The 9,194-nt window shown below is 37.4% G+C and overlaps 1 protein-coding gene across 12 annotated transcripts; it reads right to left on the reverse strand.

Annotated features, from left to right (window-relative positions):
- LOC104724392 (putative cytochrome c oxidase subunit 5C-4) lies at positions 27-8,920 on the reverse strand. 12 transcript variants are annotated; one of them, XR_002033980.1, is made up of 4 exons: positions 8,782-8,920; positions 2,801-2,926; positions 2,102-2,351; positions 1,477-1,971 (listed from the first exon to the last, which is right to left on the reverse strand). XR_002033980.1 is itself a non-coding variant. In XM_019231693.1 (4 exons), exon 2 carries the CDS (start codon positions 2,304-2,306, stop codon positions 2,109-2,111), a length of 198 nt encoding a protein of 65 aa, XP_019087238.1. In that variant the 5' UTR covers positions 2,307-2,315; positions 2,801-2,953; the 3' UTR covers positions 1,477-1,715; positions 1,930-1,971; positions 2,102-2,108. The 12 variants fall into 12 exon arrangements, 8 of the variants coding, with proteins under 8 accessions (XP_019087236.1, XP_019087235.1, XP_019087238.1 ...); XR_002033978.1 differs by lacking the exon at positions 8,782-8,920 and having other exon boundaries at positions 1,477-1,715; positions 1,930-1,976; positions 2,102-2,315; positions 2,801-2,953; XM_019231693.1 differs by lacking the exon at positions 8,782-8,920 and having other exon boundaries at positions 1,477-1,715; positions 1,930-1,971; positions 2,102-2,315; positions 2,801-2,953.

Genomic DNA, 9,194 nt, shown 5'->3' on the forward strand with positions numbered 1-9,194 from the left:
CCAGCTTAACTGTCAAATTGGGGTCTTCTCTACACTTCAGTTTGAGCTTCTGGACTGCCGCAGGTGAGATATAGTTGTGAGTGGCACCACTATCCAACATGATGATCACATCCGATGTACCCACCGTACCTCTTGTTTTAGTTGTTGAAGGAGATGATATTCCTCTATACGAGGTGAATGATAAGGCCATGCATTCTCCAACTGGCTCTGAGATGCACATATTCCCCGTATCCACTTTGTTATCCTCCAATACCTCTACTTCAAAACCATTTAATATTGTGAGAACCCTAAGCTCCTTATTCGGACATTTGTGATCTTTAGAGTAAGGTCCATCACACTTAAAACATATACCCTTCCTTCTCTTCTCATCTAACTCTGCACCAGTATTGTGTCTCTTTGGTCTCTGCTCATTTCTGTTTACTTGTCTGTCATGACCTTGTGTTACGTCGGTAGTTATCATCTTCGACTTCCAAGTATTATTGAAGTGGCTGTAGTTACTCTTGTAATCAGAAGCATTTGACTCTTTAAGTTCCTTATCAACTATTTGTAACTCTCGCTAAACCACCATGCGCATTAAACTATCTTCCATAGCTCTTGCTTCCGCTATCATTTCAGGAAGATCTCAAGGCTTCTGCATATGAACCAATTCTTGCATTTCCCTCGTCAACCCATTCAGAAAGATACCCTCCAATTTCTGATCATCTAATCCTGTTACTTGTGAGGATAAATCTTCAAACCTCTGCACATAATCTGAAATCGAACCTGTTTGTTTGATACAAAACAAGCTTTGACTCGGTCCTCGAATCTTCAGATTGCCAAACCGTAACATCAGAGCAGCTTTAAACTGTTCTCAATTCTCGAATTGTCTTCTGTTAGCCTCCCAATTAAACCAGCTCAGAGCTTCTCCTTGTAAGCTTACTGACACTAAAGCCAGCTTCTCCGCTTCGTTGTAACCTCCCATTCTGAAAAATCTTTCAACTCGAGCAATCCAACCATATATTCCAACGCCTTCGAATATAGCCATTTCCACGTTGCGGAATAAATTCTCTCTAAGCCCAGGCCTAATTTGACTAAGGCAAGGTTCCAGAGGATAGAAAGATACCTGGTTGCGGCGATCTTGAGGTCTTGCGGCTCCGGATTGACTCGAACCACCAACTTCACGAACCGTCTCTGTCGCAGGACCAGAAGCAATCAAGAAATCAAGCTTGCGAAGAATCTCTTTCATCTCGCGCTCCGCGAATTTCTCACTTGTGCGATTCTCAGATTCACGAATCTTGGTTCCCAAAGCAGCTAACTGATCAAAGATCTCTACGGATGCTTGCTCCGATATCAAAAACTCCTTCACCGGTGTCAAAACTTGCTCCATCACCATCTTGATCTTCTAATTTCTCCGATTTAAGAAAATCCCCAATTTGTGTGAAAACCTAATTTTCTCTTGCATTCGATTCGATCGCAGATCACAAGCGCACCAGTTGATAGAATAGAAACACTCTTTTGTATTTATGAATGAAGATACAATGTTATCGGAACTGTAACCGTAAGAGCCTTAGACGCAGCTAAGCCATATTCTCACTCCTCAGAGATCACATACGACTCTCTTCTCACACCACTCTTACGATATGCCCGACTCTTTCTTATTTACAGGCTTATATACATTTATTTATCACTCACGTGCTCTACTCTTCTTCCACACGCGCTCCAATCTCCCTTTGCTTCTTCCTCACATAGACCCGATGGGGCTTATCAGTGAATACCGCGGTAGCACAAATATGAATTTCACAAACTGATTTAACAATATATCCTTTTATTAGCAAAACACTAACCCTTTCAACGTAACATATCCAACATTTTATAATAACTCCCATTGTTCTCCAAACATTTTTTACAAAAGTTCATACCCTACGCAACAAACTAAGATAGATTCCTTACTGGTTCTTGATCTTGAATTCATATTTGGTAGTATAACAAATGCTATCCTACATCAAGAAAACAATTACACAATCAGATCAGTTAAGCACACGACACACTTTCATTACATGCCGCCAAAATTGCTTACTATCCAGATTTAAATATAGTGCAAGACTAAAACCGAGAAACGTACACGAATACTACTCATCTTCCGCGACAACACTGATCTCTCCCTTCTCGAGCAAATCATAGAACTCCTTCGTTCGTCGTTGGTTGTTCCAATGATGCATTTTCCACAGCCCTCCAACCGCAATGCCTAGTGCTATTCCATATAATATCTCTTTGACTATGCTTGGTCCTTTATAGATAGCCTTCCCGATCTTCGGAACATTTGCCATTTACGTCGCCTAATATAATATAGTGTACATATTCATAAGTTCCTTCTGCAATGTTTTAACATAGTAAAATTGAATTTTATCACATTAATATACAATACGGCATCAATTTAATTTTATGTTTGTGTATACTAATACTATCACATCGTTCCAACTCCAATTTTGCATTTGTGAAAAGAAAAAAAAATGATTGACATGGTGGAGTATAAAAGTGTTCTGTTTTTGGATATTCAAATACATTAGCAAATATCAGCAAACCGCAAAAGCAAACTGATATTACTACTAGGTTACACAATATTGATAAAGATGTCAAAAACTGAAGCAAGTATAGGTTTTTGCACCGTATAAAATATATTATGATATTCAACAAACAGAGAGGCAAAGCAAGAAATATGATAATATGATACAAATTACTAACAAGCGAGAGCGACAATGATGCGAGAAAATTTGTATAAGTTTTGCAGGAAAATAGTAGGAAATTTTCTTAGAACCCATACCTGTAGATTTAAATCAGTGATCGAAGTTACACAGAGAAGCTTCAAGACTCTCATGAGACTAGAAAGATCTCACATGTAGTATAAAGGCTGAGGCATAATCCAGTGCTACGGACTTTGTAGTGATCACTTTTACAGGACGTAAACAACGGTTAAGATTAAAGATTTGAAGATCAATGGTGGTTTGTTTGCGAGTTCATGTATGTTGTTTGACAAGTGTAACACAAGTAAGCGCCGGTGAGAGCCACGTGTGTGGAAGTATGAGTTTGGTTCAGCACTAGACCATGACGTATATATTTAGAATTTAGTTTCCTGGTTTTTCGTTTATTTATCTTGTTTTACATATTACTTGGAAGATTTTAGTTTATTTCCTCTAAATAAATACGATAACAAAGATACATAATCGTATATTTATACTAGTAGTCATTTTATGCTATGTACGGATTTAGTTTACATTAGTGAATATTTTTTGTAATTTTGGAAATAATATTAGTTAAATAAAAATATTATGTCAGATTTTAGATATGAGAGTTAATAAAATGTGTATCTGTCTATCTCTAACAGAAATTGTAATTAAGAGCATATAAAAAATTTATTTTTTAATTGGATAATAAATGCAATAATTTTTATATCAATTAGGTAAATGTAATTTATACTTTCTTCCGTTTTTTACTTGTCATTTAAGGTTTTCTTACACAAATTAAAAAAGTCTATTAAATTGTCTATTTCACCCTTTATTAATATATTTTATAAAAATTTCATTGGTCAAAACTTTAAAACATCAGAGATAAAACTGGAATATTTACCAAACATTTTCATTGAAAACCTAAAACGACAACAAAATTAAAACAGAGGGAGTATTTCATTGTTATAGGAGTTCACATAAACTATGTGAGAGTTATAGATATACAATCATTACATATTAATATATTTCTTATATGTAATATTTTTAAATACTATTATTAATCATTCATTGCAGTACTATAAATATTATGAAAGTTACAAAAATGAGAGTTAGTACAAAATATAGGATTGATGAGATAGAATAGAAAAATTAATAAAAAATGTGTCAGGTTTATAAAAATATATTATAGTGAATTAATAACTAAAATTGTCTATTGTTTTAAATATATATTCAAGAGTTATATATTATAAATATAGATCTATGAAAGGGCATCTAAGCTAAGATAATCAAATCATGAATTTGAATATATATTCAATTCTCTCTTTAAACAGAAATATATACAATTATCTCTTTATCAAAAAAAATATATTCAATTCTCATTTAGTTATTTAGAATAATATATTAAAATATATTTAAGTTTATTTTAAATGGATTGAAAATGATTAAAATAGTATGATATCAAGATCATGTGAATATTTATATTAAATTGTGGAAATAAAAAAGCCAATTATTACTCTGCAATATCTTTTTTTTTATCAACCATTGAATCACAACTGGCCGGCCCATTAGCCAAATACCTATATTTGTAGGGAGTGGAACTCGATCCCGGATGTGATGGTGCCTTGTGCATTAAAGACTTACTATTTGCCACTGCACTAAAGTCACTTCACTACTCTGCAGTATCTTATATAACCCAAATATATATATTATAATCTTATATCCTTAAACTATTTAATCATCAAATTATTTGTTAAACGAAAATTTTATTATGTAAATTCAATTGAATAGATTTGTTACACTAAAAATTAAAAGAAACAAAATGACATTTGTGAAAGAATAGAGCATCGAATGACAATATTTTAAAGTTTTCCAAAAGAAAATTTTACTTTATTATTATTAGATGATATAATATATTAAGGTTTCTTTCAACTCTTACTTTAAGAATCTGACGTCTAACATCATTATATATTAAATTCTTTTAAAATCAAATACACATGAAATTAATTATTTTCTTTTATAAATATTTTAAAATGATTGCATAAATCATCAAAAGATGAACAATAGTTAAAATAATTTATATTTTTGGAAAAAATATCAAGACTTAGTAAGATAATATTTTTTTAAAAGTTAGGAACTTTCCAAAAATGGAGGTTCCAAGAGGGTTACTAAAGAGTCTTCCCATTCCAGAGTGGAAGTGGGATATGATTACTATGGATTACGTGGTAGGTTTGCCAGTGTCCAGGACGTTTGATGCTTTTTGGGTCATTGATGACCGGTTAACTAAGTCAGCACATTTTCAGGCCATTAAGAAGACTGATGGAGCAGCGGTCTTGGCTAAGAAGTATGTGAAGGAGATAGTCATGTTGCATGGGGTGCCAGCAAGCATTGTGTCTGATAGGGATTCCAAGTTCACTTTAGTGTTCTGGAGAGCGTTTCAAGCAGAGATGGGCACTAAGGTGCTTATGAGTACAGATTATCATCCCCAGACAGATAGACAGTCAGAGAGGACGATCCAGACGCTGGAGGATTTGCTGAAGATGTGTGTGTTGGATTGGGGAGGCCATTGGGCAGATCACTTGAGCTTGGTAGAGTTTGCTTACAATAACAATTATTAGACAAGTATTAAGATGGCTCCTTATGAGACTTTGTATAGGAGGTCGTGTCGTACACTGTTATGCTGGACTCAGGTGGGGTACACTGTTATGTACGGGGCAGATTTTGTTCAGGAGATCTCAGAGAAGATTCGGGTTCTCAAGCTGAACATGAAAGAAGCTCAGGATCGGCAGAGGAGTTATGCTGATAGAAGGAGGAGAGATCTTGAGTTGCAGGTTGGTGATAGAGTATACCTCAAGATGGCCATGTTGCAGGGTCCGAAAAGGTCATTGACTGAGACTAAGTTGAGTCCGAGGTATATGGGTCCGTTCAGAGAGATTGAGTGTGTTGGACCAGTGGCTTATAAACTGGAGTTACCTGAGGTTATGCGTGCATTCCATAAAGTTTTCCATGTTTCTATGTTGAGGAACTGTCTCCGTGAGGATGATCAGTTGTTAGCTAAGATTCCTTAGGATCTTCAGCCTAACATGACTTTGGAGGCGAGACCAGTGAGGGTTCTCGAGAGGAGGATCAAGAAACTTCGGAGGAAGAAGATTCCTTTGATGAGGGTCCTTTGGGACTGTGATGGTGTTGAGGAGCAGTCTTGGGAGCCTGAGGCGAGGATGAAGGCAAGGTTTCAGAAGTGGTATGAGAAGCAAGCCGCGACTTGAGCTTGTCTAGCCTGGTCCCATCTATAATCCGTGGCTGGAGCGGGAATGGAGTATTCCAGCCCATCTCTCTTGTTTACTTGGTCGCTTGGGATGGTTGGTTGTGTAACTAAGTAACAAGATGAGGTGGTGCTCGGGGTACAAAATTTCCGTGAGGCGGGGTTTTGGGGAAAAGTTTTCTGAAATAGAAGTTTCTAAAAGAGGAAAGATTCCAAAAGTGGAAAGTTCTAAAAATGGAAGGTTTTATGTGAGTAAGAATTGTCCATTTTTAGTGGTTGTGAGCCTTGGAGGGGCTAGTGTGGCCTTCGTTGCGGACTTTTGAGTCATTATGCCCATGTGTGGCGGTCTTTTGAGACAATGTGCCCCTGTGGGCGATCTTTTGAGACATTGTGTGGCCTTTGTAGCGGGCTGTTTAGCCAGATGTGTGGCCTTTGTGGCGGGATGTATAGCCAGATGTGTGACCTTTGTGGCGGGCTATTTAGCCAAATGTGTGGTCTTTGTGGCGGGCTGTATAGCCAGATGTGTGGCCTTTGTGACGGGCTGTTTAGCCAGAGGTGTGGCCTTTGTGGCGGGCTGTATAGCCAGATGTGTGGCCTTTGTGGCGGGCTGTTAAGCCAGATGTGTGGCCTTTGTGGCGTCCTGTTTAGCCAGATGTGTGGCTTTTGTGGCGGGCTGTTTAGCCAGAGTTGCCTGTTTAGGCGGTCCTTCGGGACATGTGGTCTTCATGACGGTCCTTTGGGACGAGTGGCTTTGGTGGCGGTCCTGTTTAGGACATTTGTTTGGTCTTTGTGGTGGTCCTGTTTAGGACATTTGTTTGGCCTTTGTGGCGGTCCTGTTTAGGACATTTGTATGGTCTTGGTGGCGGTCCTGTTTAGGACATTTGTTTGGCCTTTGTGGTGGTCCTGTTTAGGACATTTGTTTGGTCCTAGTGGCAGTCAGATGATCCATGTATGGTCATGAGGTATTCCAGAGAGAGGAATATGTGGTTGGTAGGACATTGTGATGTTTTACGCGAGCTACGGGAAGGAAACCAAGATAGGGATAGGACTCAGACGTGTTCAGAATTGTTTGCTCGTGACTCTTGGGGGACTTTTGTTCTCCTAGTACCCTCATATTCTGAGACTTTGTGGCTTGAGAGTATGGTTGGTATATCGACTTCGGATGATGATCCGGGGACACACTGTAGGGTGGCAACCCGAGAGATGAGTATTGGATTTCCTTATATATTATGGCATGCGGGCTTAGGCCCGATGAGGAGCCAATATTATAGCATGCAGACTTAGGTCTGATGAGGAGCCAATATTGTGGCATGCAGACTTAGGTCTGATGAGAAGTCAATAAAAACTCAAGGTTTAGGCCTATGAGTAAAAGAAAGTCCAAAAGTCGAGAGCAAATAATGCATGGAGCGTGAGTCTATCGCCTATAGGTGACTTTCCGTAGATCGGTCGGAAGAGTGCGGGCCGTGGAGACGGTTGCACAAGAGTCTTTGGCTGATGGTTGTTCGAGATTCGAGGACAAATCTATGTTGATGGGGGAGAATTGTAACGTCCGCAAACCAATTATTGGTTTTATGGGATGGGTGTCGATCGATACCATAGTGGTGTCGGTCGACACCAATGTTATCTGGTTCGATCATATTGATTTAATCGTCGATTTTGGTCGGTTTGGTTTAGGGAAAACGACATAACCGAACTATTAAGTGGGGAAACCGACCTAGGTCGTGTTTTGGTGTTTGTCTCGCCGTTTTTAGAGAAAACAAAGAGAGAAAATTGTTCATGAGGTTCTAGAGAGAGATTGTGAGATTTCAAGGCTTTGTGGGTGAGATCTTGCTGTGGGAGTGAGGATTCAAGGCTAGGAACGTGTGGGAAGCTTGCTGGGAGTGTGAGATTCATTCATTGTTGGTCAGAATCTTTCTACAGAAAAGTGAGTGCATGACCATGGCTTATCTAAGCTAAGATCTCTGTTTTTGTGATATTGTGTGTTGTTTGGTTGTTTCTTTTGGTTGTTTGTGAGTTTTTCGTAGCTCATGAGGTTTGGATTCGTTTCCTGAATCGCGTGGAATGAAAATGAGAAGTTTGGAGGCGAGATTCAGAGGTTCTGTTCGAAGGAAATCACTGCGCGGTAGTGGTGTCGGTCGACACCAATATGGTGTCGGTCGACACTAACGCGAGGATGGCTCGGGGACTCAAAAATTTAATTTTATATAAACAATATTTTAAAAATTAAACTAATTTACATAAATAATACCATCCCACCATCTTACTTAAATTTGATTCCGTTTGTGCCCGTGAAAATTATATAAGATATAAACACAGAAATTAAACCAACGAATTCAAACTTATAAATTTAATTTAATGTTGGTATAGTTCCGAGATGAAATCAACCACAAATTGATATAAAGTGGCTCTAGATTCTTGGGGGCTGCATATATTTCTAATTAAAGAAAGAAGGAAAAAAATGTTGATGTTTTATTTTTTTTTATTTTTGGGTTTGTGGTTAATTAGATCCAAACAAAAAAATACAGATATCAAAAATATAGTAAGCCAAGTATTATCTCCTTAGTAAAAGTTGTGAAAAACCTTTTTATATTATATATAATTACTACTAGATTACACAAAATTGATAAAGATGTCAAAAACTGAAGCAAGTATAGGTTTTTACACCGTATAAAATATATTATGATATTCAACAAACAGAGAGGCAAAGCAAGAAATATGATAATATGATACAAATTACTAACAAGCGAGAGCGACAATGATGCGAGAAAATTTGTATAAGTTTTGCAGAAAAATAGTAGGAAATATTTTTAGAACCCATACCTGTAGATTTAAATCAGTGATCGAAGTTACACAAAGAAGCTTCAAGACTCTCATGAGACTAGAAAGATCTCACATGTAGTATAAAGGCCGAGGCATAATCCAGTGTTACGGACTTTGTAGTGATCACTTTTACAGGACGTGAACAACGGTTAAGATTAAAGATTTGAAAATTAACGGTGGTTTGTTTGCGAGTTCATGTATGTTGTTTGACAAGTGTAACACAAGTAAGCGCCGGTGAGAGCCACGTGTGTGGAAGTATGAGTTTGGTTCAGCACTGGACCATGACGTATATATTTAGAATTTAGTTTCCTGGTTTTTCGTTTATTTATCTTGTTTTACATATTGTTTGGAGGATTTTTGTTTATTTCCTCTAAATAAACACGATAACAAAAATATATAATCGTATATCTATA

This window comes from Camelina sativa, chromosome 11 (genome assembly GCF_000633955.1).
Source record: "Camelina sativa cultivar DH55 chromosome 11, Cs, whole genome shotgun sequence".
Classification (NCBI taxonomy): domain Eukaryota; kingdom Viridiplantae; phylum Streptophyta; class Magnoliopsida; order Brassicales; family Brassicaceae; genus Camelina; species Camelina sativa.